General features: G+C 41.2%; 1 protein-coding gene across 9 annotated transcripts in view; it reads left to right on the forward strand.

The window, feature by feature from the left end:
- The window catches only part of TTC13 (tetratricopeptide repeat domain 13), a 98,114-nt gene that overhangs the window by 49,637 nt on the left and 20,606 nt on the right, over positions 1-27,871 (forward strand). For 6 of the 9 annotated variants that reach the window (XR_012158142.2, XM_073338030.2, XM_073338026.2 and 3 more), the window contains 8 exons: positions 493-575; positions 5,910-6,051; positions 7,554-7,728; positions 8,151-8,307; positions 9,509-9,639; positions 11,145-11,277; positions 19,804-19,896; positions 24,608-24,691. Coding sequence is in view for 8 of the 9 variants with exons in the window: in XM_073338030.2 (XP_073194131.2) it covers positions 493-575; positions 5,910-6,051; positions 7,554-7,728; positions 8,151-8,307; positions 9,509-9,639; positions 11,145-11,277; positions 19,804-19,896; positions 24,608-24,691 (998 nt within the window). In the remaining variant the exon portion in view is untranslated. The remainder of the gene's footprint in view (positions 1-492; positions 576-5,909; positions 6,052-7,553; positions 7,729-8,150; positions 8,308-9,508; positions 9,640-11,144; positions 11,278-19,803; positions 19,897-24,607; positions 24,692-27,871) is intronic. The other 3 variants (XM_073338025.2, XM_073338027.2, XM_073338028.2) reach the window with 3 other exon arrangements.

Consider the following 27,871-nt stretch of genomic DNA (forward strand, 5'->3'; position numbering starts at 1 on the left):
CCGGAATCTGTAACCACTTGAACGTAGGGCAGAATACATCAGAACAATAAGAGGGGCAGGGCTGTGAAGTGAGTCTGCCTGTAAAAGTTAAAAGGGGTGTTGTAAATGATGTGGGGAGGGGGGATCTGGAGAAAGGAAGGATGGCTTTGTAGTTAAGGCATTGGACTGAATCTCAGGAGAAGAGTTCTGTCCCTCGCTCCATGTGGTATTGGGAGAGTCACTTACTTCATAGCTTAGTATAGCCATAAAAAGGATTATAGCTTTCTTAGTTTTGTGATTTGTAGCACAAACTACTATAATATTTTACTTGTACATTTTTGGATTTTGTAATGTATAATGCCTTGGTCAAACTTTCCACAGGTCTTACGTAACAGCACAAAATCGTTAGTAATTATTGAATTACTGTACTTTAAATTCAAAGTTATAGAATTTAACTTTAGACAGGGATAATTAATGACAGCTAATTATGATGTCTACTTTTGTTTTATGTAGGAAGCTATTGAATCATTCAAAGAAGCCCTGAAGCAGAAAGCTGATTTCATAGATGCATATAAGAGTCTGGGACAGGCCTATAGGTAAGCACGTTCAGAAATAGCTTTTTAATAGCACAGGCTTAAAGCCTCTAGCACACTTTCAACACTACATATCAATAAAAATAACACAATAGTCTTTAATCATAGATTTGTTTCTCTATATTTTGATGTGTTATTGTTGATTGTTATCAGTAGCATGGACTTCAGGGTTGAGCTCAATATAAATAATACAAAGGCCAAGAGGTTTTAATATAAATCCAAAGTGAACAGGTCTCTTAAGGTATATCTACACTGCAGTCAGAGATTTGATTGCAGCTTGGGTAGGTATACCCATGCTAGCTTTAATCTAGTGAGCACAGCTAAAAATAGCAGTGAAGATGTGGTGTTGGGGCCCCTGAATGAGCTAGCAATGCAAGCATGTACCCAGGAGGGTTTGCGTAGTCCATGCTTCCATGTCTTCACTGCTATTTTAGCCCTTGCTAGCTAGATTAAAGCTGACACGAGTATATCTACCCAAGCTGCAATCACACTTCCAATTGCCATGTACACATACGCCTTAGGCCCTCATTTACCTGATCTTTGGGTTCTATCAGTACCATAGTTGAAACATATCCTCAAGTGATATTGTATGAAAGGGGGGTAAACATTATGAACCACAGTTTACTATCTTACTCTCATAATAAGAACTTGCTAGATAGTTTCTGAAATAATATTTAGACAGCAATGAGTGGTTTTTGCATGTTTAAGTTTTGACTTAATTATATAGTGCCACAAGTGTGATAGATGCTATATTAATTAATATAAACACAGGGTCTCTGCCCTTAAGTATTTGCAATCTAAATATTTACACTAAAACTGGGAAGTAATTATTTTTAAAAACCAACCTGTTGTTTTTTGCTTTAAGTATCGGCAAAATAAATTCTTTTTGAAAAACCTAATGTATTTAAATTGCACTCTTATTCAGGAGTTAGGTAATGGGTCACTCTTTAGTTTTGCTTTTAATAATGATATTGAAATGACAAGAAGAGAACTTGACTTTGTTTATTAAGGCTTTGAATTTGTGTGTCTTTAAAAAGGTGATCTACAGATAATAACTAGGAAGAAAAGCAGTTGTGGATAGGTTATATATTTTAAAAAATGAATAATACATAAACCAGTCATCACCCTGACTACTATGCCTGTATACTGTATTCCTTCTCTTCCCCACAGCTCTCTGTACTTCGTCAGTTTTTTCTTTCATATTTTGGACTATTATGTTTGGAAAACACCTACATTATGTGATTGGTGCTGCTGCAATATAAATTGTTGCCTGTAATCTAAATTTGGCCCCCTGGCAATATGTATTATAATATAGTCTTGAATAACATGATCACCTACTATTTTTTTCTACAGGACCCCTGCCTCATTTTGTGCACAGGATGGACTGTGCTTGTTGACTGTGTACCTATTCACAAGTTTTTATCCTTATAATTCAGTCTGTTATTTGCCTATGCCTTATTTACCACAGCATCTAAACCTTGCACTGAGTATGCAATTATTAGTTCTTCAAGGGTTTTCTGTGACACTCATCACTGTAGTATGGATGCTTCACAGATGTGAATTCACTGATCTTCACAACATCCCTTTGAAGGAAGAAGTGGGGATTTTTATTCCTGTTCTATACATGGAGAATGGAAGCAAAAATTGTCAAATGTCTCGTATGTTTGGGTGCCCAGTTTAAGGATCCTAGGGCCTGACTTTTTCAGAGAATTCACAGTTACCAACCCCAAAAATCATGAGTCAAACCCCCCAAAATCATGAGATTATTTTTTAAAAGATTATGTTGTGAGTTTGATCTGTCATTTTTGAACTCACTGCCCAATGTGTGGGTGTGACAGTTAGCATTGCCAGCTTTCCCTGATTTGAGGAAGGTGATTTTGGCCACCACTGCAGGAGCTTTTACTGTGTCCCTGATGCTGGAAGCTCTGCACCATCTCCCTAATCCCAAAATTCTAATTTAACTGTCCCTCCATCTGTCCACCCCCCATCCCTCCCAGCCCAGCAATTCATTATCCAACCCTCTCAGCCCTCGCATCAGTTCCGTCTTCTCCCATCTCCTACATCTACTGCTCCTGCAGGTTCATGATTCTTCTATGCCTGGAGTGGGGGCAGGTCCTGGGGCTCTCTCCCTTCCCAGTCCTTGTGTTGTAGGGATAGAGAGGGGAAGGAGGAGGAGCAGAGGGAAGATTGATCCATCTTTCACCACAGGGAGGAGGAAGCAGAGCCCTTGCACTGCTGGTCTGTGTGTGCCCTTCTGTGAGAAAGGTGTAGACTGCTCCTTCTCCCTTCTCTCTACTTGTGTGAGCGGAGCAGAGAGAGATCTGCGTTCTCCTATAGCTGTTTCCCAGGAGGTAGGTAGCCAATAAGAGGATGTGGGGGCCCTTGCACTAGGCAGGGTTGAAATTCAGGAGAGGGATGGAGCTTCTTGCATCATTGTGAGGCTGGTTCAACCCCCAGCCAAAATTGTGTTACGTGTGAAGAAATTGCAAGAGTTGGTGACACTGGAATATTTAACATTTCATAGCCCTTTTAAATGTTCATAACACAGGTCCCATTGACTTAATTTACATTTATTAATGCTTAGCACAGGTACAAATCAGACCCCAGGGCCTCAAGTTGGGAACCCAGAAAATGAGGAACACACAATTAGTGACCACCTGTGAAAAGCTTGGTGTATGTGATTTCTTCAGAGTCACGTTGGAATTCTGTGGCAGAGTAGGGATAGAATCCTGTTCTCCAGGATGGCCTTCAGCTGTCTTCACCATGAGATGCTTCTTTCTCTTCCTACCGTCCCTGCCTCATTCATTACACATCTTCCAACTTCTGCAACAAATGTGGCAAGGATCCTACAGAAAAAAGCCTCCTTCATTGTGCACTCTTGCTTCATTCCCTGAGCACCATTCATCCTGTCCACTGAATAAATAAGGCAGAGGTGCTGCAGGGAAAAAAGTATGATTATCATGTAATTCAAGACTGTATGCACAAGGAGGCAGAATTAACAATTGCACAAGCAACCTTATAATAGCATATTTTAAAAAAATAGCCTATTAAGGTTATGTCGTGGATGTCTCAAAATGGACAAGGTAGGGTGGTATTTCAGCACATTAAGTTCATACTTTTGTCTTTCTTGCCAAGCACAGACCCAATGCAATCACCAGTGCCTTGGTGCACATCTAATCATGCACTTTCCTGGTAACATCATACCCACCATGCCTGAGTGCTAGAGCCTGCCTGTAAGGCAAGTCCTGTTTTATTTTCCCCAGTAGTGTGTGTGTAAATCTGAATCCATTAAGATACACAATATTAACTTTTTGAAAAGTAACCTCTTTATTCTTGAGGAGGTTTTTCAGCACAAATATTGCTTTCTTTTCTAATATAGGCAGGCTCCGTCAATGGGGGGTTTGGCAACTGTTAGCAAAATGGATGTTGGGATATGTAAGTGACGGGAGCTGGCAGTCATGGGTATGCGGCAGAGTTGTTTCATTTCTTATTCAGGTCTGCTAATTTAAAGTTTAGCAAATTTTAAAAACACGCCAAATGTGTCTCTCAAGTCACTTGGAAAACAAAGCTTTATTTGCCAACATTTTTCAAACAGTATTTGCAGATCACCTTTTAAGCTAAAGATTAGATCATAAATGTATAGAATATTTTTAAGGACAGAAGGGGTTCATTGTGATGATCTAATCTGACTGCCTACATAACACAAATCTTAAAATATCACCCAGTAATTCCTGCATCAAGTTCAATAACTTGTGGTTGAAATAGACCGTATCTTTTTTCAGATCATCTGCTTTTGAAAAGGCTTTTGAATATGAACATTAATCAGTTAATGAACCAGCTTAAAAAACATAAACTAGTTCTTCTGCTTGGTAATTGCATGTGCTTTGATTCTTTATTTTTAGTGCTGCTATCTTAAATGTGCGTGGTTGATTGGAACTCATTTAGTATATTAAAATTGGATACTGTAAATGTAATTCAGAATCTTTGGTTTTACATGCCAGTTTTATCAAAAGGATATTAATTTTATTTTTAAAACTATATCATGTTCTGTTGGCTGTATCTACTTCTGAAATTAAATAATTCTAAACATAATGATCAGTTTGGCCACTAACTGAAAATTGGCACATGTTTTTTCAATTGGCAGCTTCTGAAAGACACAAAATTTACCTACACTTCTGAACCATCCTTATAAATAGCTTTTTTTTGAGGGGGAGGGATATCAGCTGGACTGCTTCAGTTGTATCTTGTTCAAGGGTGCTCATTGTAGGAGGCTTTCATTCTTGTTTTTTCTGAGAAAGTACTGTTCAGGAAATGCATGAAGTTTCATAGTCAGTCAGTGGTTAATGCCCACAAAATTGTGTGAATCCAGGGTCTAGTGCAGGGGTCTCAAACTCAAATGACCACGAGGGCCACATGAGGACTAGTACATTGGCCCAAGGGCTGCACCACTGACCCCCTGCCCCCGCTGCCCCGCCCCTACTCCATCCCTTCCGTGAGGCCCCATCCCTGCCCCACCTCTTCCCATCCCTTCCCTGAAATCCCCATCCCAACTCCACCCCCTCCCTGTCCCCGAGGGCTGCGGCAGGGGAGCTCAGAGCAGGGAGTTGGGGTGCAGGAGGGGTGTGGGGTGCGGCAGGGGGTTCAGCTGCAGGAGGGTTTCGGGGGGTGGGTCTGGCGTGGCGCGCATCGTGGGCAGGGCAGGCTCCCTGCCTGCCTGTCTGCCTGCCCTCCCTGCCCCCACGCCGCTTCGGGAAGCAGCCAGGACCTGGGGGGCACAGGGGCCTGTGTGTTGCCCTGGCCGCTCCTCCAGGTACCTCCCCCGAAGCTCCCATTGGCCACGGTTCCCCATTCCCGGCCAATGGGAGCTTTGGGGGAGGTACCTGGAGGAGCGGCCAGGGCAACATACAGACCCTTGTGCCCCCCCTCCCCCAAGTCCCGGCTGCTTCCCGGAGCGGTGTGGGGGCAGGGCAGGCAGGCAGGGAGCCTGCCCTGCCCCTGGTGCGCACCGGGCCAGAGTTGCTCTAGGTAAATGCTGTGGGGGCGGGGGTGCAGAAAATAATCGTGTTTGAGACCCCTGGTCTAGTGGGATTCTATATCCAAGAGTAGATTCTTTAAGTGAAGAATTGTTAACAATAGTTTGGTTGTCACTGCTCAATAAGTTGCAGAACTCTTACCTTAGTCAAAGAAATTGTCCCTAATGTGATTTAAAAAAAAAAACAGCCCGAGCTATATCATATCTTTTCTTAATATCTTGAAAATTATTTGGTGAAAAGGTAAGTTTGTATGTTCACCACTGCTTTTTATGTTCCTCACTTATGACTTTATGGAATTACCTAGGGAACTTGGTAACTTTGATGCTGCCACAGAGAGTTTCCAGAAGGCTTTGTTGCTAAATCAAAATCATGTTCAGACGTTACAGCTCAGGGGAATGATGCTTTACCATCATGGTAGCCTAGACGAGGCACTGAAGAATTTTAAGGTAAGCACAGGTAGACCTTAAAGATCCATACTAAATTAAGGATTGATATTTTTTAATTAGACCTAATGCTTATCAAATTACAGTTAAAATGAAACACAATAATATTATCTTCCACATTCTGAATATGAATGAAAATTTGTATTGCAAGTAAAATACAATTCTGTATACAATCTCTGTTTTGTAAGTATGATTTGTAGTCTTACAATTAGTGAATGATGAACCAGTTCTGGCATGGGAGGGAAGTGAGACATTTTCCCCCAGATTTACCAATTGTTAATACTAGACTCCTAAATGGTATTTTATAAGGTTCTGAAATACTCATATTGGTCTTATTCACTAATATTTTGGTCAGAAGTGGTACCCAAAGTTTTGAAATTCCATAAGGGGTTGGAGGGTTGTTCTCATAAGACAAGTAGCCAGTTCTGTAATCTCAAGGGTCAGATAAGCATCTGAACTTTTGGATGCTTATCTGAATCGTTTGAGTTTTCTCCATCATGAACAGTAACAGCTAACGCTTGTGTAGAGTGATCCATCTGAAATTGTAAAAACAGGTGCCTGCCCATGAGGTAGATAAATTATATTCTAATTTTGCAGATCCAGAAATTAAGGCACAGATGTTAAATGACTTGCCCAAAGTCACACAGTGAGTCATTGGCAGAGCAAGGAACAGAGCCAAGTCTAAGAATCCCTACTTCCCTATCTTAACAGGCACACTTTCCTTCTTGTTTATTTAGAACATTGTATATCTTTATGTAAATTACCATGTGTCCCTGTTTTGTAACTCAGTTTGTAGATCTTGTTGTATTTAAAAACAGCTTAAGTTTAAATAGCAAGTGCTGTATGAAGAGATGCAGATAACCCATGGGTGTTTAATATATCCATATAATCAGAGAATTTTGTTTTGGTGTACCAAATTCTAAAGTATGCAGTTGTCTAGCATTATGCTAAAACTATCATGATGTAGTGCAGAATTGACTGTAAGGTCAATAGTAGTGCAGTGTGAATTTCAGACTATGATGCTTGGTGGAACAGAAGAACTGATGGTGGATACATTGTATAAAGTTGCATCTTAAGAAAAATGTCTCCTATTTTTAGGGTCTGTCTGCACTAGGAAATGACGTGTTACGACAATGCTGATCAACAGGGGGTTCCTTGTAGCCTCACTCATCTGGTGCTGAAAACTGTTTAGCTGCAAGTGCAGCTTCAACAAAATCACTTGGTTACCGAAAATGTGATCAAGATCAAGTTTCACGAGCACTGTTACATTTTGTGTAATGGTGCTGAAAATATTTTTCTCCACCTTAGCTAGCAATTAATTAAAGTGTTTTTAACATCAGTTGAAGAAAAGTCATTGGGAAAACAGTTGCTGACAACTTTTGAAAGTAAAAGACCATTCCCTGGTGTCGACCTTTCGAATAAAGAGCTTAGTAATGTATATTAGACTGTTCCAAGATATCCAGGTTAATTTTTGTATTTATTGACTTATTTCTTTAATCTTCTAGAGATGTCTTCAGCTAGAGCCATATAATGAAGTATGCCAGTATATGAAAGGTCTCAGTCATGTTGCAATGGGGCAATTTTATGAAGGCATAAAAGCTCAGACTAAAGTTATGTTAAATGATCCACTACCAGGCCAGAAGGCTAGCCCAGAGTACCTAAAAGTGAAATACCTCCGAGGTAAGTTATGGTTACGCAGGGCTGGGGGGAATCCTTTGACACAGGATTAAAATTGCCTAAGTGTTAGTCATTCATGGAAAACTATTGTTAAATAAGATGTATTTATTCACCTGAGTGCTGTGTTGAGTGAGCTGTCTTCACAAGTGTCTTGGTGCTTGTTTGTTCAGAGCTAAAACCCAGGACCAGAAATCAAACTTGGGTCTTGGTTAAGTAGTGAAAGTAACTATGGTACCACTTAACTGACCTAGACTTTTAACAATTTAGCTAGGATCAAGTTTAATATTGATTAATTTAGTAAAGTATTTATCTTAAATCTCTTAACAAATATATAATCCTGTTTTAAATTCTTATTTGGGGGTAAATAACTGTTGGCCAAGAACAAAAATGACACTTATTTGTATTGTTTTTCTTGACCTCTGCAGAATATTCTCGATATTTGCATGCACATCTTGATACCCCTCTTACTGAATATAATGTAGATACAGATCTTCCTGGAAACTTTAAGGACCATTGGGCCAAAAACCTTCCCTTTTTAATAGAAGACTATGAAGAACAGCCAGGATTGCAGCCACATATAAAGTGAGTGGTTTTTAGACAGACCATTTAGAGTATTCCTGGTAGGATTTTTTTCAAAAAGGGGCACCTGAGAGTTAATTTATCACACATGGTTAACTTAGCCTGTCTGAAGCCCACAGAAGATGCCTGGAGCCCACAGAAAATGTTTGGCACTTTTTAAGTTCAGAGTGGCTGCAAATGCTTGATTTAGCTCACTAAAAAAGAGGCAGAATCAGAACTTGGTCAAAATGATCTTCTCTAGTTCCAAGTAATTCAGTAAAGATAATTCAGGTTACACAGCCATGTTAACTGTTTTGTTCTTTATTTTGTCTTGGAACCTGGATTAGTAATTAGATTATAGATCACTTTAGTTTTAGAGAAACTCAAGATAGACTTCCATCTGGACATCCATCCTTAGTGTAGAAACCTCAACTTGGAGTTTCCTTACTGTTGAGTATTTAAGTTTTTTTTTTTTTTAAACTGTATAGTTTCTCAGACATTAAATATATTAATTGTAACTCTGACTTAATGAAATTCTGTCTTAGCATAATTTATGTTACATTCCACCTCTAGAGTGGTGGTAATCAGTCACAGAAGCAAAGCCTTTGTCAGAATAGGATTTAAAAGTTTAACTATCAGGGAAGTAGACCTTTTCCCCATATGAGATTTTCTTTCTCTGAAAACTAGCCTTCAGTTTTATGGTCATTTGACACAACATGGTTTAGAAACTTGTCATTTTAGGTATGTGCTCAAACTTACATTTCTTATGCATGCAAAACATCGACTGACTTCAGTGGGAGTTTTAGAGAAGGAATTACAGAATCCGACCACTAGTCTGTGTTACTCCTCATGTTTTCTTCCATGCCATAGCTCTGATCCCTATGAAATTCAGGATTAATATACACTGAGGAGATGACTCACTATAGAGCCTTGCAATTTATTAGATATCTGTTGGAAATCACTTATTCTAATAATTGAGTCTGATGGTGAAATATTGTTCCTGTTGAGATGAATGAGTTTTGCTATTGACTTCATTGGGGTCAGAATTTCACCTCGATTGTTTTGTGAGTGTATCTACAGCACGTGTGTTTTTTGGTACTGCTTTTAATTCTTTTCTGGGCTTGTGTTACTGACCACCACAAATACAGATTGTTTTTAAGCTGTTTTCAGGAGCTATCATGGCACGTGGTGGTTGATATTTACTTTGTGACATTTTTTCTTCAAGGGATGTGCTATTTCAGAATTTTGAAAGCTATAAACCTGAAGTGCAAGAACTTGTATGTGTGGCTGATCGTCTGGGTTCACTGATGCAATATGAGACGCCAGGATTCCTTCCAAATAAGAGAATGCACAGAGGTATGCGGGGGGACTCTGCATCTGGGAATGGAAATGAAAAATGTCGAGGCTTGCTTTGATAGCACTTTTAAGAGTAACAGCCGTGTTAGTCTGTATTCGCAAAAAGAAAAGGAGTACTTGTGGCACCTTAGAGACTAACCAATATATTTGAGCATGAGCTTTCGTGAGCTACAGCTCACTTCATCGGATGCATACCGTGGAAACTGCAGCAGATATTATATACACACAGAGATCATGAAACAATACCTCTTCCCACCCCCACTGTCCTGCTGGTAATAGCTTATCTAAAGTGGTCATCAAGTTGGGCCATTTCCAGCACAAATCCAGGTTTTCCCACCCTCCACCCCCCTACACACAAACTCACTCTCCTGCTGGTAATAGCCCATCCAAAGTGACAACTCTCTTGACAATGTGCATGATAATCAAGGTGGGCCATTTCCTGCACAAATCCAGGTTCCCTCACCCCCCTCCAAAAACCACACACACAAACTCACTCTCCTGCTGGTAAAAGCTCATCCAAAGTGACCACTCTCCCTACAATGTGCATGATAATCAAGGTGGGCCATTTCCAGCACAAATCCAGGTTTTCTCAGGGGGTGAGAGAACCTGGATTTGTGCAGGAAATGGCCCACCTTGATTATCATGCACATTGTGAAGAGAGTTGTCACTTTGGATGGGCTATTACCAGCAGGAGAGTGAGTTTGTGTGTAGGGGGGTGGAGGGTGAGAAAACCTGGATTTGTGCTGGAAATGGCCCAACTTGATGACCACTTTAGATAAGCTATTACCAGCAGGACAGTGGGGGTGGGAAGAGGTATTGTTTCATGATCTCTGTGTGTATATAATATCTGCTGCAGTTTCCACGGTATGCATCCGATGAAGTGAGCTGTAGCTCACGAAAGCTCATGCTCAAATAAATTGGTTAGTCTCTAAGGTGCCACAAGTACTCCTTTTCTTTTTGATAGCACTATGAGCTAATAAACTTAAGGTTGTTCTACACTGGGTACTTACATCGGCATAGCGACATCTCTCAGGGGTGTGCAAAATCCACATCCCTGAAGGATGTAGCTTTGCCAACTAACTCCTGGTGTAGACAGCACTAGGTCGATGAAGAATTCTTCCGTAGCTACAACTTATATGGGAGGTGCGTTACCTACAGTGATAAAGCTGTAGCAGTTTAAGTAAAAACATACCCTTAAAGTGATATGCAGTTGTAAAACTTTTTTCTTTACATTTCCATTCACCTGAAATGTATTAACCAAAAATGTGTAGATGTAAAATTTACAAATACCCACACTTTGTATCTTAACATGTACTTATTTTCAGAGGCATCATGGTCTAGCTCTGGACTGGAAACCATGAACTACTGGGTCTTTATACCAGCATTAACATTAACTGCTTCTGTTCCCTTGAACAGGTTCCTTAACTTGGCTGCTTCAGTTCCCTCCTGGAAAAAGGAGAGTCTCTGATTGGACTAACTGGTTCTATATATTCTTTGTTGTTCAGCAATGGGGCTGGCTGCATTGGAAGTAATGCAAGCTGTACAGCGGACATGGGCAAACTCAAAAGTTCGAATGAATGGGAAAACCAGATTGATGCAGTGGAGAGATATGTTTGACATTGCTGTGAAATGGCGAAGGTAATGCTTAAGAGAAGAGAACTACTAAGCCTTACCTTGTGATATTGATGCAAATTCCTGTTAGTGGAATTTAAGACCGACTGGAACAACTGCAGGCTTTGTACTAGATGTGGAGGCAGATCTCTTCAGAATCTTAGTCCCTACTGCTTTAACTGCATCCTCACTTATGGGCTGGTCCACTGTGCAGTGTTTGCAAAGATTTTCATAAAGGGATATTTAACAACTCTTCATCCAAAGGAGGAATACTCTTGCAGGTTGAGGTCTCCTTGGTCTGCACTTGGCAGAGATTAGAGGCACTGCACTTTTTCACAAGATGAATTTGAAAAGCTAAAATAAATAAGTATTTTAAAGGAGACAGAGGGTAGTGGGATACAAATCCATCTAGCAGAACAGAGGTTGGTTATTGTAAAGTAGTTTAGACTTTTTTCACATGCAGAGGACACTTGCATTGTATTTTTTTTTTCCCCCATCAGTTAATCCATTTGGACAGGGAAGTTCATTAAATAGTATAAATGCTACTGAGTTAATTGTAGGAATCAAAAAGATTTGGTATGCAGCGCATGCTTTCAAGTTCCTTTTTATAAAGAAATTTTGGGCTTTTTGTCTGAACTTTGCAAGGAAGAATAGAAACAAGTTGATAGCTTGTGATGGCACTCATTGTTTTTAAATGGGAGCCTGGATCTAACCATCTTTCTAGCCTCTGCTTTCAATTTTACTTGTTCTCAATAAGGTAAAAATAACTTGAATAGTAAGACTATTTTTGTTGTAAATTTTTTTTTTTAAAAATGTATACACTACATTTACTGAGTTATTTACAAAAATCTTACATTTTTTTCACCACTTTCTCCAACATACTGCCCCTTCCTGGGAGTTGCAATTCAGTTTGAAGAACTTTGTTCTAGATTACTGTTTCAAATGCAATCCAACTGATGACCAAAAGTTTCTGAGAAATGCACAAGGCACAGTAATTAGCACCCTTAGTGACAGTCACAGCAGAGATATAAATGAGAATCAACTATTTCATTCTTCTTTGAGTGATTGGCCACATGGATGTCACTCTTGGCACATATGTGTGTGAGATTGGATTATTTTAGTTCTTAGTGTCTATTGGGGCCATGCCTGTGCTGTAGATGGCTTTAAGCTGCCCACCCCCCCACCTGAGGGCAGAGGGCCCAACTGTCCCTCAGTTCCTTCTTACAGCCTGTGGCAGCGAAATGAAACCCTTGTAACGTCCACTCTTCGCTTTGGTTTCAGAGTAACAGCCGTGTTAGTCTGTATTCGCAAAAAGAAAAGGAGTACTTGTGGCACCTCAGAGACTAACCAATTTATTTGAGCATAAGCTTTCGTGAGCTACAGCTCACTTCATCGGATGCATACTGTGGAAACTGCAGAAGACATTATATACACAGAGACCATGAAACAATACCTCCTCCCACCCCACTCTCCTGCTGGTAATAGCTCATCCAAACTGACCACTCTCCTTACAATGTGTATGATAATCAAGGTGGGCCATTTCCAGCATAAATCCAAGTTTAACCAGAACGTCTGGGGGGGGGGGGGGTAGGAAAAAACAAGGGGAAATAGGCTACCTTGCATAATGACTTAGCCACTCCCAGTCTCTATTTAAGCCTAAATTAATAGTATCCAATTTGCAAATGAATTCCAATTCAGCAGTTTCTCGCTGGAGTCTGGATTTGAAGTTTTTTTGTTGTAAGATAGCGACCTTCATGTCTGTAATCGCGTGACCAGAGAGATTGAAGTGTTCTCCGACTGGTTTATGAATGTTATAATTCTTGACATCTGATTTGTGTCCATTTATTCTTTTACGTAGAGACTGTCCAGTTTGACCAATGTACATGGCAGAGGGGCATTGCTGGCACATGATGGCATATATCACATTGGTGGATGTGCAGGTGAACGAGCCTCTGATAGTGTGGCTGATGTTATTAGGCCCTGTGATGGTGTCCCCTGAATAGATATGTGGGCACAGTTGGCGAATACAGACTAACATGGCTGTTACTCTGAAACCTGTCATTATGCAAGGCACTGCATTTAGCCGTATGGAGTGGAAATCTATCAACTGCATGAAAAAACTTGTACAGATATAGACAGACATCATCTTCCTTTCCAAATGCAAACAGATGGACATCGTACCAAAAGGACTGAAGGTAAAAAATCCATTACAATCTACATACCACACAGACTATGCTGACAGCTTGTGCCACACGCTCTCAAAGAAACTGCGGAATCACCTGATCAACATCCTCTACAGCAAACAGGGAAAGATTAAGAATGAGCTCTCAAAAATGGATACTCTCATAAAAAAAACAACCTTCCACACAAACTTCCTCGTGGCTGGAATTTACTAAAACTAGACAAGCCATTTACAACGCACACTTTGCTTCTCTACAAAAGAAAAAGGACACTAAACTTTCTAAACTACTACATGCCACAAGGGGCCATAGCAATGGTTCCCTCAACCCACCTAGCAATATTGTTAACCTATCCAACTATACTCTCAGCCCAGCAGAAGCAGCTGCCCTATCTCGGGGCCTCTCCTTCTGCCCCTCCACCCCCACGAACATGATACAGTTCTGTGGTGACTTAGAATCCTATTTTCGACGTCTCTGACTCAAGGAATATTTCCAAAATACCTCTGAACAACATACTAATCCACAGAGGCCTCCCTACCAACATTACAAAAAGAAGGATTCTAGGTGGACTCCTCCTGAAGGTCGAAACAGCAGACTGGACTTCTACATAGAATGCTTCCGCCGACGTGCAAGGGCTGAAATTGTGGAAAAGCAGCATCACTTGCCCCATAACCTCAGCCGTGCAGAACACAATGCCATCCACAGCCTCAGAAACAACTCTGACATCATAATCAAAAAGGCTGACAAAGGAGGTGCTGTTGTCATCATGAATAGGTCGGAATATGAACAAGAGGCTGCTTGGCAGCTCTCCAACACCATATTCTACAAGCCATTACCCTATGATCCCACTGAGAGTTACCAAAAGCAACTACAGCATTTGCTCAAGAAACTTCCTGAAAAAGCACAAGATCAAATCCGCACAGACACACCCCTGGAACCCCGACCTGGGATATTCTATCTACTACCTGAGATCCATAAACCTGGAAATCCTGGGCGCTCCATCATCTCAGGCATTGGCACCCTGACAGCAGGATTGTCTGGCTATGTAGACTCCCTCCTCAGGCCCTACGCTACCAGCACTCCCAGCTACCTTCGAGACATCACTGACTTCCTGAGGAAACTACAATCCATCGGTGATCTTCCTGATAACACCATTCTGGCCACTATGGATGTAGAAGCCCTCTACACCAACATTCCACACAAAGATGGACAAGCTGTCAAGAACACTATCCCCGATAATGTCACGGCTAACCTGGTGGCTGAACTTTGTGACTTTGTCCTTACCCATAACTATTTTACGTTTGGGGACAATGTATACCTTCAGATCAGCGGCACTGCTATGGGTACCCGCATGGCCCCACAGTATGCCAACATTTTTATGGCTGATTTAGAACAACGCTTCCTCAGCTCTCGTCCCCTAACCCCCCTACTCTACTTGCGCTATATTGATGACATCTTCATCATCTGGACCCATGGAAAAGAAGCCCTTGAGGAATTCCACCATGATTTCAACAATTTCCATCCCACCATCAACCTCAGCCTGGTCCAGTCCACACAAGAGATCCACTTCCTGGACACTACAGTGCTAATAAACAATGGTCACATAAACACCGCCCTATACCGGAAACCTACTGGCCGCTATTCCTACTTACATGCCTCCAGCTTTCACCCTGACCACACCACACGATCCATCGTCTACAGCCAAGCTCTGCGATACAACCGCATTTGCTCCAACCCCTCAGACAGAGACAAACACCTACAAGATCTCTATCAAGCATTCTTACAACTACAATACCCACCTGCGGCAGTGAAGAAACAGATTGATAGAGCCAGAAGAGTTCCCAGAAGTCACCTACTACAGGACAGGCCTAACAAAGAAAATAACAGAACGCCACTAGCCGTCACCTTCAGCCCCCAACTAAAACCCCTCCAACACATTATTAAGGATCTACAACCTATCCTGAAGGATGACCCAACACTCTCACAAATCTTGGGAGACAGGCCAGTCCTTGCCTACAGACAGCCCCCCAACCTGAAACAAATACTCACCAACAACCACATACCACACAACAGAACCACTAACCCAGGAACCTATCCTTGCAACAAAGCCCGTTGCCAACTGTGCCCACATATCTATTCAGGGGACACCATCACAGGGCCTAATAACATCAGCCACACTATCAGAGGCTCGTTCACCTGCACATCCACCAATGTGATATATGCCATCATGTGCCAGCAATGCCCCTCTGCCATGTACATTGGTCAAACTGGACAGTCTCTACGTAAAAGAATAAATGGACACAAATCAGATGTCAAGAATTATAACATTCATAAACCAGTTGGAGAACACTTCAATCTCTCTGGTCACGCGATTACAGACATGAAGGTCGCTATCTTACAACAAAAAAACTTCAAATCCAGACTCCAGCGAGAAACTGCTGAATTGGAATTCATTTGCAAATTGGATACTATTAATTTAGGCTTAAATAGAGACTGGGAGTGGCTAAGTCATTATGCAAGGTAGCCTATTTCCCCTTGTTTTTTCCTACCCCCCCCCCGACGTTCTGGTTAAACTTGGATTTATGCTGGAAATGGCCCACCTTGATTATCATACACATTGTAGGGAGAGTGGTCACTTTGGATAAGCTATTACCAGCAGGAGAGTGAGTTTGTGTGTGTGGTTTTTGGAAGGGGAGGGGGTGAGAAAACCTGGATTTGTGCTGGAAATGGCCCAACTTGATTATCATACACATTGTAAGGAGAGTGATCACTTTAGATAAGCTATTACCAGCAGGAGAGTGGGGTGGGAGGAGGTATTGTTTCATGGTCTCTGTGTATATAATGTCTTCTGCAGTTTCCACAGTATGCATCCGATGAAGTGAGCTGTAGCTCACGAAAGCTTATGCTCAAATAAATTGGTTAGTCTCTCAGGTGCCACAAGTATTCCTACTCTTTGCTCTGTGCATTGCTAGTGTGAATTGGGATTATAGTTGGTAAAATGCATGTTGATAAAAAGAAATTGCTTTGTTAGGTAGTCCACATAGACTAGACACACCAACACCCAATGCAGGGTTGCTAGCAACACAGCAGAAGCTAAATCACCAGAATTCATTGCTTATCTCTTGTGTGATGCTTTGATGTCTCTGAATGATGAGTATTCTCAGTGCCTACTCTGCCTAGAAGAGGAACCCATCCCTGGGTGATGATCTGTATGTTGCTCCTTCTGTGTATGCACTTAGAGCTAGAGCAGCCTGCTGGAAGCTGTTCCTCCTTGGGAAATTGATACAAGCCTTCTCTGACTCAGAGAGGAAAGCTACTGCCCAGCCTCAGACATCTGGTAAGTCTTGCTCCATTAGTGCCCTGATGAGCCAAGATTTCAGTCCGAGTTTTCAGGCCACATCTACTGAAAGGCCCCATTTGTCTGCCATTATTCCAGCATTGACGTCCTCTGATGGGCAGGAGAGAGCATGGTTTTAGGGATGAGCAAAGCACAGGTCACCATCTCTGGTGCCTAGTAAGTTGAGACTTCTCATTTGTGTTGGGCTCCATCTAAGAGTCAGAAGCCTGTTAAGGCCCCTTCTGCTTTCCAGGTACTGACCACTAAGAGAACAGAAGTGGTACGTACTAAATATGTGGACTCCACTTCTCTTGGTACCAACCTTACCACTGAGCGCCTTGGTACGCAGAGTCTTGGCACCAAGTGCATCAGTACTAAAAGCCTAGTAGTACCTTCCACCTCAGTCCTGGTTGCCTTGAAACAGTGTCCAGCAGTATCTACCTTGCTACCAGCTATCTTTTAGTACTAAAGCATACATGGTGCCAAATGGATTTGGTGCTGAAGTCACCTTTCTTTAAGAGATTTAAATCACCAGCTTCAGAGTTACCAGAATATCAGGCTAAGGAGGTATTCCTGGTACTGGCCTCTCCTTCAGAGGCAGGGCACTCCCAGTAGAATGGCCCCTTCCCTTGGAGGAAGTATATTACTACTACTACTACTCCTCCACCTCTGAGCATTGTAGGGACTCATCTCCCACCCATCTGCTCTCAACTCCCTGGATAGCACAGTGAGAAGCGGCAGAAAGAGGCCTGGGAGTCATAGGGAACATCCCTCCTGGAACCCCTCCAAGTGTTATTCACACCGCAGTGCATACTATGGCTAATGCAACAGCAATGAGAAAGGTTGTCATAGCTTCACTACTTGAGGGTTCCTAGGGAGTTCCAAACAACAAGCAAGGACTTACCATTTGAGAGCAACAAACTTTGGCCCTCCACTCCTTTAAAGACCTCCACTCCCTTAAAGACAGGTAACTCTACTCTCTGGGCCTCTTTTTTCCACCCCAAAAAGAAGTTAAACAAGTCAGCAACCCTTATTCAGACAGCACTTCTCTGTCCAATATTATCATCGGCCACAGAGGACTTCAGAGCTACAGAGGAAGAGAGAGATTCCACTGGAGATGGCCCTCTGTCTAGTCTTCTGCTGCCCCTCAATCTGAGGCTTCCACCAGGCAATTTCAAAAGCATGGTAGAACCACCAGAGGATATTTTGTGCTTTAGACCCCCTCCCTGCCCTTTCCACATCAACATGGCAACTGCCTCTTTTATTTCCAGGAAGGTTGGGCTAGAATCATCTTGGACCAGTTGGTCCTACAACTGGAAGCAGTGGAGGAAGTGCCCTTAGAATTTAGGGGCAGACATTTTTATTCCTGTTACTTTTTCATTCCAAAGAACCAGTAGTTGGCGACCCATCCTGGATTTTCAACATCCCAACAACTTCATTTGCTGGTTCAAGTTCAGGATGTTCACTTTGGCCTCCATAATTTTCTTGTTAGATCCTCAACGTTGGTTTGCAGCTCTTGACATGCAAAATGCGTTTCCATACATCCATTCATCCAGCCAGCTAGATATACCTGAGATTCCTGGTAGAAACATCTAACTAAATGACCATTGTGGCCCCCTCATCGCTGTAGTATCTGAACATGTCAGTCTTCAATGTATTTATCCTCACAACACCCACAGTAGGTAGGGAAGTGCTATAATCTCAGTTTTACAGATGAGGAACCGAGGCACAGAGAGACTAATTGACTTGTCCAAGATCACACAGGAAATCTGGCAGAGCAGGGAGTTATTCCTAGGCTACAGCCCTAAACATTGGACCATCTATCAGTGAGTCCATCACTACCAGTACAGAGTCCTGCATTTTAGTTTTCCACAGCAGTGAGGATACTCATCAAGGACTACTACAGACTCTGGCAAAAGAACTGAGAGACAATGGGGAGGGAAGTGTGAGGACATCTAGGGCACTGACATGACCCCAATCGATATGGCTGGCCAGAACAATCTAGTCTTATGTGCATGCGCACCAAAAGCTGGAAATCATGTGGACAATACATCCTGAAGAACCAGTTAGTGTATGTTTGTAACAGTTTAGACTAATGGTTTATACTAAAGTATTGCCTAGAGGCCTTAACCAAGTCAGGACCCCATTGTGGTAGACTCTGTACAGACATGAAATAAAAAGACAGTACCTGTCCAAGAGAAGTTAGTCTAAAAGACAAGATATAACATGGGTGAAACAAGTGGAAGAGGGGGGATGTGGTAACAATAATATGAAAAGTTTTTATCCTAAACTGGCAGTGTGCACAATTATTAGGTATAACAAGCTAATCAGTAACAGTAATCTGTTACTGTTCTTAAATGTAAATCTACCCCAAATAATATTTGAAGCATATCTGTCAGGCAATATTGAGGAAGCTTTTCCTCCCATCCCCTGTGCTCCACCTGTTCTTTGGATAAATGGAGGACTTCGCTCTTGAGCTAGTGCCCCCATTTTAGCAGCCCTATGGGAGAAAAGATAGGGAAGTGACGTTACTGCCCTCTTTTTCTTTTGGGAAATGGTTCTCAGATACCAGAGGAGGATACAAGTTGCTAGGTTACGGCATGTGTTTAAAAGTTTCTGTGGGTTCATTTTTTCCTGAAAATACTCTTGTTTTCCCTTTTGTATTAGGTAGTTAAAAAAGAGCTGTGAAAGATTGTAGGATACGTTGCAGCGATATACTCTGCTAGCATAGAGTTAACTATTTCAAACTGCCTAGCTGCATTAGTGAGAATTTTATTAACTGCTTTCTTCCTGTTACAGAGGCTGATACATGTTTCAGTAAAAAAAAATTCAGCATCTTGTTTTATGATCTCTGAGTTCAAGCTTTGCCTAAAGCCACTGATACATGAACCAGCTTTTCAGAGCCACAGGTTGGCAGTTATGTTTAAGATGGAACTTTAGAAATTTTCACAACTGATATTTTCTCGATTTTTAAAATATGACCTGTAGTAAGACTTCTTTAGCGGCACCAATTTTAACGAGGGTATTTCTTTGTAGGATAGCTGATCCAGACCAGCCCGTGCTTTGGTTAGACCAAATGCCAGCTCGAAGTCTTAGTAGAGGCTTTAATAACCACATCAATCTAATCAGGTATGACGTTTTTGCCAAATCTTGTTTGCATTAGGAATTGTGCTAAAATATGTAGGCTGCTCATGAACTGTTATAGCTGACCGTGTTCAGTGTGTGCATACTATGTAATTTATAACATTTTGTTTTTAATTCTAGTAGAGCTTTTGTTTGTTTTTCCACTCATTAAAAACAAATGATCATCTCTTGTGATTTTTTTTTACCCCCTTCTTTTTTCTGAATCTAATATTTTATGTTATCTTTATTTTGGGGAGAGATAACTAGGTCCCAAAAGATAACTTTTCATTCTAGTTTTTAATTCCCAAATTAAAATACCTACTTCATATACCTAAGATTAAACCCATTGTGGTTGATGTATTTTCCACAAATGCTACTCCCAGAAGGCAATACTTCCGGCTGTAATTGCACAGTACTAGGCAATCTGTGTTTCCTACTTTGTAACCATCATCCATTAGTAGTATTTAGAGGAAATGTTTCAGCATGGAAAGGTTAAAGACACAGGTGTCAAAATACCTAAGAAGCTGAAAGGTAACTGCAGTTTCAGAAAAAGGTTTGAACTTGAAAAATTCAAATCATTGTTGTACGTTCCTTCTTCTTCATACCATAAAACAAGTTTCTGTATAGCAAGCATTACAGCTCCACCTACCACGAAGCAATGGAGAAAGGAGAGAGACATGTGGCAAAATCACTGTCAATCATGGATGGAGAGTGTGTGTACACCCGCAAATATGTAGCTATGCTCCCATCTTCCTTTATGGGAAGCAGAATCCTTGTTTAGTCCTGCTACTTTTATTTCTAACCCTGTTTTTCAGTGTTACTCAAAAAGGAAAAAATTAGAAAAAGATCTTTCTAAAAATATTTTACAGAAAGAATCACTGATGTTTAAAGCCCGCAGTACACAGGATAATAGTATTCTTTCTCTCTCTCTCTCTCTCTCTCTCACTCACTCACTCACTGCAACTCCTACCATTTCCCATTCCACAGATTGTAGCTCAACAATTGCCTTGTAGGGCCAGATACATTAGCTGTTCCCAGCTCTTCAGGGACACTGATCTGCTCAGACTTCTGTATTCTTCCTCTCAAATTAAATTCTGCTTCCTGGGCCCCGGTCTTCTCTTAACTTTTGCTTTATCCTCCTCTCTCTCCCATTAAAAGTGCAACAGAATCCAAACACTCTTCATTCTTAAAGTGTGGAGGGCAACCCCTACCTCAGGCCATAACTCATTACCTGTTTTTTTCCCCCCCAATATGGGAGATAGAGGGAGAAGCAGAGCTTGAACCTCCAGTTTTGGCTTGTCATCAGCATTAAAAAAAAGAACTCTAAGGAATGCCCTACTCTTGCTAGGGTTATTAATAGTGAGGAAAGAGTGCCTACTTTGCAAAGGGATTTCTCTGTTGCTGACCTCCAGTTCAGTAACCCTGTTTGTCTCTCAGTAGTCTAAATATTTTTTATGCCTGTCATCAGATAACACCAGCAATCCTATAGTTTGATGTTCCAACAAGTCTAGTGAGTTCCTGTGAGATGTCTAGGCTATACTTATAGTGAAATGGGTTACTGTATCTTCATAAGGTGCAGGACCAGACTGAATCAATTTCTGACCTTTCCTTTTGGCCTGACCTGTGCTCCCGGGGTTTGTACCATGGCTTGAATAATACTGATAGTGCTTTCTTGACAGAAAGATTGATTAATATCCCTACCTGGATTACAGTTTGCAAGGGCCTAAATCTTCCCAGACTAATGAACCTTCCTGCTTCCCCATCACAAGTTTTGACTGCATCCTTTCTGAGTCCAAGAGCCCACTTTCTCCTTTGCACATCATTGAATTCCTTTCTGAGAATAACCATTTAATCTGGGATTGAATGAGGCAGATGGAGAGAGTAGTAGGTAGTAGTACTCTCCCAAGCTCTGCCTTCCATCCACTCATGACCATCAAAATGAGATATCACTTGCAATAGATTATGCAATACTGCTGATCTGTTGCACAAATCTGCACAAATAGGATAATCCTTTCTTGTGTGCTTTAATCAGCCATGAAATAGTTTTGCAATACTGCTAATTCATATATCATAACTAGGCTTCAGATGAAAACCTTGTTGAGATTAATGGGATCATTTCATACCTCTGGGCTGTTGTTTCAGGCAGATTTAGGCATTGGTTTATGTTCAGTTTATATTTTGAAGGTTATTTTCACAACCATAAAGGCTAGGGGCTTAATCTTTATCAAACTTGGAGTCTTGAGCACAAGATAGCAGCCTCAAAAAAGTAGTACTAATTTTCAGAGCTGCACGAACTAGCCCAATTTGATTTTTATATATAGTAGTTAGATGAACCAAAAAGTTGTGTAGGTTGTTTCAAGGAGTACCAAGAGCAGTAAGTTTGATTGCTTGCAGTAGAGCCCATAGTAGACTGCTGGGAGGCTGGAGGTGAACCAAAATAACCTCTTTCTTTTTCCCACACTTCGACTTGCAGGATAAATTACGTGTTCTCCTGGGAGTGGGGAAAAGGGTTTGGAAACTTGTTACCTTCACTCACCTGATTTCCTTGCATAGTTATGAAAGATCAGGTCAGACGGTGCTCAGCCTAGTCTCATAGGATCCCTTTGGCCCATACTGTCACCATTGTTTCTGTACATAATAGTCCTTTTGTTAGGTCCATACTAACAATACCTTCTTTGTCTGGGACTCCTTTATGCAGGGTCCAATTCCATTCAACAGTTCTTACTACCTCAGTCTGGCATCTTGGAGGATGATAAATGATGGTTTCTGCATTCGATTTTTTCCTTGTAGAGGCTTAACCACTGGAGAGTCCCAGAAAACTTTCCACCGTAGTCTTTTAGTCACTTGAATATGGAACATTTCTGTTGGGTGGTCCTTTGGGAACGCCTCACAAGTGTTTACAAAGTCTTTTCACTTGATTTTCTTAGGGTTCTGTACGGGTCTAGGGCTTAGCATTCTTAAGCTGCCATTTCTGCTCTTTTGAGACCGTATAAGAGTGCCTTAGGCTCATCTCCGTCTGGTTATAAGTTATCAAATCTTTCTTTGCCTTTTTGAAAGTCTAAACTTTTGTTTTTATGGGCAAAACAAGGATTTGAGACCTGTTCTCAGTGATGAAAGCTGTCAGTATTCCTCCAAGTATATGTTGAGACACCCACTACTACTATCTGTTCTTGGGCATTCTGAAGAGGTGGCAGCGCCTATCAAGTAGAGGGAGTTGAGGAACAACAAATAACTCTTGAGCCTCTACCTGATGTCTTTCCTTATTCATTACCACTTCTCACTGGCTAGATCCAGCATCCTTTTAGGCTGACTTTGGTATCTGAGTTCTCCAAGCTGTCATTCAGTTAAATGCTGTTTTCTTATTTTTACTCCTTTATACTTCTGCCTGTTGTACAGAAAGCTTTTGTGTAGGATGAAATAAGATGGGACGTACAACAAGGGCAAATCTTATCAGTAATTGTTTATCATCCATTCTCTTTCCCTTTCTTTTCTAACATACACACTTGAGTATTCTAATTCTGATCAGTGTTTATTCCCACTGAGGTAAATGAAAATCAGTAGGACTGTGTGAGTAGTAAGGAGTGCAGCACAAAAATGAGTTAAGGTGCTATAATCAAGCCCTGAATAATTATAGAAAGAGGCTAGAGACTGGCTATAAACATATCTCCTATGATTGACAGTGATTTTAGCCTCCTGGTATATGTAGCTGTAACGTTTGCTATATAAAATCTTATTTTGTAGACTGGAGAACATGAAGGATTCCTACAATGCAATAATGGTACGTAATGTTCCCGTTCAAGGCATTATGTATGGCTACAATTCTGACAGGACTCTTTTGAGAGTTTACAGGCTCATACCTAATGTTCAAGGAAGAAGGCGCCAAGTCAGCTGTTTGTTTGTTTGCTTGTGGACTGCTGATTAAATATTTAATTTCCTGGAAGAGCAGTAGAGTACAGTATTTAGATAATATCTAGAACTGAAAATCTTCTTGAAAATGTCCTGGAGTTGGAAACATCTGGTGTCTTTCTAGATGGAAATGTGTTTTAAAGTTATTGCACTCCACTCATTCTCCCCCACCCCTTTAAAAAAAAATGTGCATACTTGATATTTTGCAGTGTCCTTAAGATATTCCCCTACTCTGAATCTGGATTCAGTGAATCATCCCAGAAAACTTTGATTTAAAACAAAAATAATTACAATTTTATGTGTGGGATTTAGGGACAGTTAATACAAACACATCCATAAGAAGAGGATACTTAAGTTGTTTAGAACAGACATCACAATCACATACCAGTGCTCAAAGTAAACCAGTTACAGTTAGGATTATCAGTCCCTGCATTTTTCTTCACAGATAAACACATACAGCTTTCTAGTATACAAAAAATATTTGCAAATCCAAATTGGTAATTGTGGTACTGATTTTTTTTTTTAACTGTACACAAGAACACGGGTGGTAGTGCGAGAGCACACATGAAAAATAGCTTGTTGAAAAGCAGCAAGAGCAGTGAGACCTTGAAGATTCTACAAGCCCCTATTGAAAATACATGGCTTACTTATTTATTCAGACAAACCTCTGATTAAGCTTCCACTACTCTTCCATACACTACTGTATGGAAACCACATATCATGCTTTTATGAACAGCATACATGTTAGTTATGAAGTGGACTATCCTAGTAGACATTTTAAAAGACATTTTTGTTTATCTTCTCTCTATAGGGGACAAGTCATTAACATGAGGTACCTGGAATATTTTGAAAAAATACTTCATTTTATCAAAGACAGGATCCTTGTTTATCATGGGTAAATGGTTTATTTAATATTTTTTCCTTCCACCTTCAATATCAATTCAAAATTGTATTATATTCATAGACCATACAGAAAGTCTGGGGAAATATTTTCATAAAGTTCCAGTACACCCATAACTGTGTCCTCTTACCAATGGGAGAAGAAATGCCATATGAAAGAAAGCAAAGTAATCTTCTCTTTTACATATGAATGATAATAGTAATTCAAGTAATTAATTTTTAAGAGTACCTGTACCCATCCTTCTGGCCTATATCAGGCATGGGTGGATCTTAGCCCTGTCTTACAAGGGAGGGTGTTCAAAGTGGTCATGGAAAATGTTGTTGATCCATACTCCAGATTACGGGAATATGAAATAATTAATTTTTCTGAACAATATTGGTGATTGATGTGTGCAGCCTATAATAGGGTGGGAGACGTGGGCATGGCTTTGTATGGATCATCTGTGGAGGGTAATATGTAGGAAATTGTTATCTTTGACAGGTATTATGAAGGCTGGGGATCAGAGTGTTTTCAGCCCTTATAAGTGAGTGTGATCTGTAGTTTAAAAAGCCACCCTAAAGGCTTTTCTCTGGAATAGTGAAGTTTGGAGAAAGTTTGATGGGAGGTGATTAAGGACAAAAGGAAGATACTTAATATTGCTGTTGGACTATAGAGGATATTTTCTGACTTCCTCACAAGTGAATTACAACCTTCTAATGTCTCTAATTTTGTTGAAGAATTGCGACTTTTAGGTCTGTAATTGAGTGCCCAGGGAGGTTGAAGTGTTTTCCGACTGGTTTTTGGATGTTATAATTCTTGACGTCTGATTTGTGTCCATTTATTCTTTTGCTTAGAGACTGTCTGGTATGGCCAATGTACATGGCAGAGGGGCATTGCTGGCACATGATGGCATATATCACATTGGTAGATGAGCAGGTGAACGAGCCTCTGATACTGTGGCTGATGTGATTAGGTCCTATGATGGTGTCCCTTGAATAGATATGCGGACATATCTACATAGGAATGTAAGATGTTCACTGGTTAACCGGTTAGCATTAATCTTACCGGTTAACCACCTTAACTGTTAACCTCAGGCTGGCCTGCTGGTCAGCCCCAACAGCCCCACACCGGCTGGCCCAGCAGCCCCACATTGTCCGGAGTGGGCCCTGCTGCGCTGTCCGGCCAGCCCGCCAACCCCAGCTCCCCAACCCTGCCCCCCACCAGCCAGGTCAGCCCCAACAGATCAATCAGTTAACAGTTTAAACAATTAAAATATATTTAGTTTAAACGGTTAACTTTTTAAATGGTATTTACATCCCTAGTTCCTCTAGATCAAGTGGCAAAGCACGGTGTGGAAAGTTTGTGATATTGCTGCCGATGTTGTACATACCCTGTGTGCAAACAGTATATTTCAGTAGCTAGGGGGTGTTGATTTGCATCTTCCATAAACAGCAGATTTACTTTTGGAAAATTAAATTATTCTCCTATTTAGGAATAGATAAACTTCTGTGCTTTATTAAAACGTATTGCTCAGAGTGGTCCTGCATGCTCTTGTTTACTGGGCGCTAGGGGAATACAATTTATACTCCCATATGATGTCTGAGAGCAGAAAGCTTTTTTTGCAAAGCCTAGCTATTGTTTCCTGACCATGACTCCCGCCCCCCCCCCCCCAAATCTAAGGCATTTGGGCTGCAATATTAGAAATAGTTTCGACATGTCCACTGGGCTCTGGGGCTTGACCATGCTCTTTTTCTTTGTGCCAGATTCTCCCATCAGCAGCACAGACAGAGCAGTGGATTTAGCATTCCCACTTCACCCATTGCAATCTGAGATTTAAATGCTGATTTTGGTGGGTGGGGGGCAGCAGGGAGTTAACTCTTGCAACCCAGTGTCTCCCACAGTTCTGGACGTCTGGGCTGCTCTTCTCACCTTTCACCTCACAAAGACAGATCAGTGATTTTGGTGCCATGCAGTCTGGCCACTCCCCCTGTGTTCCAGCTTGCTGCCAGATTCTCTGCCTCTGCAGACAGAGAGTGGCAGTTTCTTTTGCTCCTGCCCTAACTCCTTCTATTTTAACTTTTCTGCTCAGTTTTTTGGGCAGTGTTGAGCAGTGTTTCCTCCTTTGCATTCCTCCTCCTCCTCCTGGGTTGGTTATCGCTTGGGAGGTTTAACCCTCCCTGAGCCTCTGTTGCATCATCTCCCTGCTGGCTCCTCTTTCCCTTGCAGGCATGGCAGAGCAGCCAAGAAAGCACTGGGTCAAATCCAAGTGATGCTCTATTTGTGAAGTATCCTTCCCTGGCTTGGCAGACAGTAAGGAGTGCCCAACCTCCGTCCGTAATCTGTTAGGTCCCAGTGCTGCGAGTTGGATAGGCAGTTGGGATCCCTTGCCCATCAGGGCAGCCACAGCTCCTATGGGGCAAAATGAACTGGGACCAGTCCTATTGAACATATTCATAAATGATCTGGAAAAAGGGCTAAATAGAGAGGTGGCAAAGTTTGCAGACAATGCAAAATTACTCAAGATAGTTAACTCTTCACAGTCAGCTTTGGATTTACAGAGGGATCTCACAAAATTGGATGACTGGGCAACAAAGTGGCAGATGAAATTCAATGTTGATATAAGGAGAGTAATGCACATTGGAAAACATAATCCCAACTATAGATACAAAATGATGGTTTCTAAATTAGCTGCTACCACTCAAGGAAGAGAACTTGGAATCACTGTGGATAATTCTCTTAAAAACATCTGCTCAATGTGCAGCAGCAATTAAAAAAGCTAACAGTGTTAGGAACCATTAGGAAAGGGCTAGATAATGAGATAGAAAATATCATAATGCCTCTATATAAATCCATGGTACACTCACATCTTGAATACTATATGCAGTTCTGGTCACCCCATGTCAACAAGTATGTATTAGAATTGGAAAAGGTACAGAGAAGGGAAACAAAAATTATTAGGGGAATGGAACAGTTTTCATATGAGGAGGGATTAGTAAGACGGGGACTTTTCAGCTTGGAAAAGAGATAACTAGGTGGATATGATCGAGATCTACAAAATCATGACAAGTGTGGAGAAAGTATGTAAGGAAGTGTTATTTACTCCTTATACCGCAAGAACTAGGGGTCACCAAATGAAATGAACAGTCAGCAGGTTTAAAACAAAAGGAAGTATTTTTTCACCCAACGCACAGTCAA

This window comes from Lepidochelys kempii, chromosome 3, assembly GCF_965140285.1.
Source record: "Lepidochelys kempii isolate rLepKem1 chromosome 3, rLepKem1.hap1, whole genome shotgun sequence".
Lineage (NCBI taxonomy): Eukaryota > Metazoa > Chordata > Testudines > Cheloniidae > Lepidochelys > Lepidochelys kempii.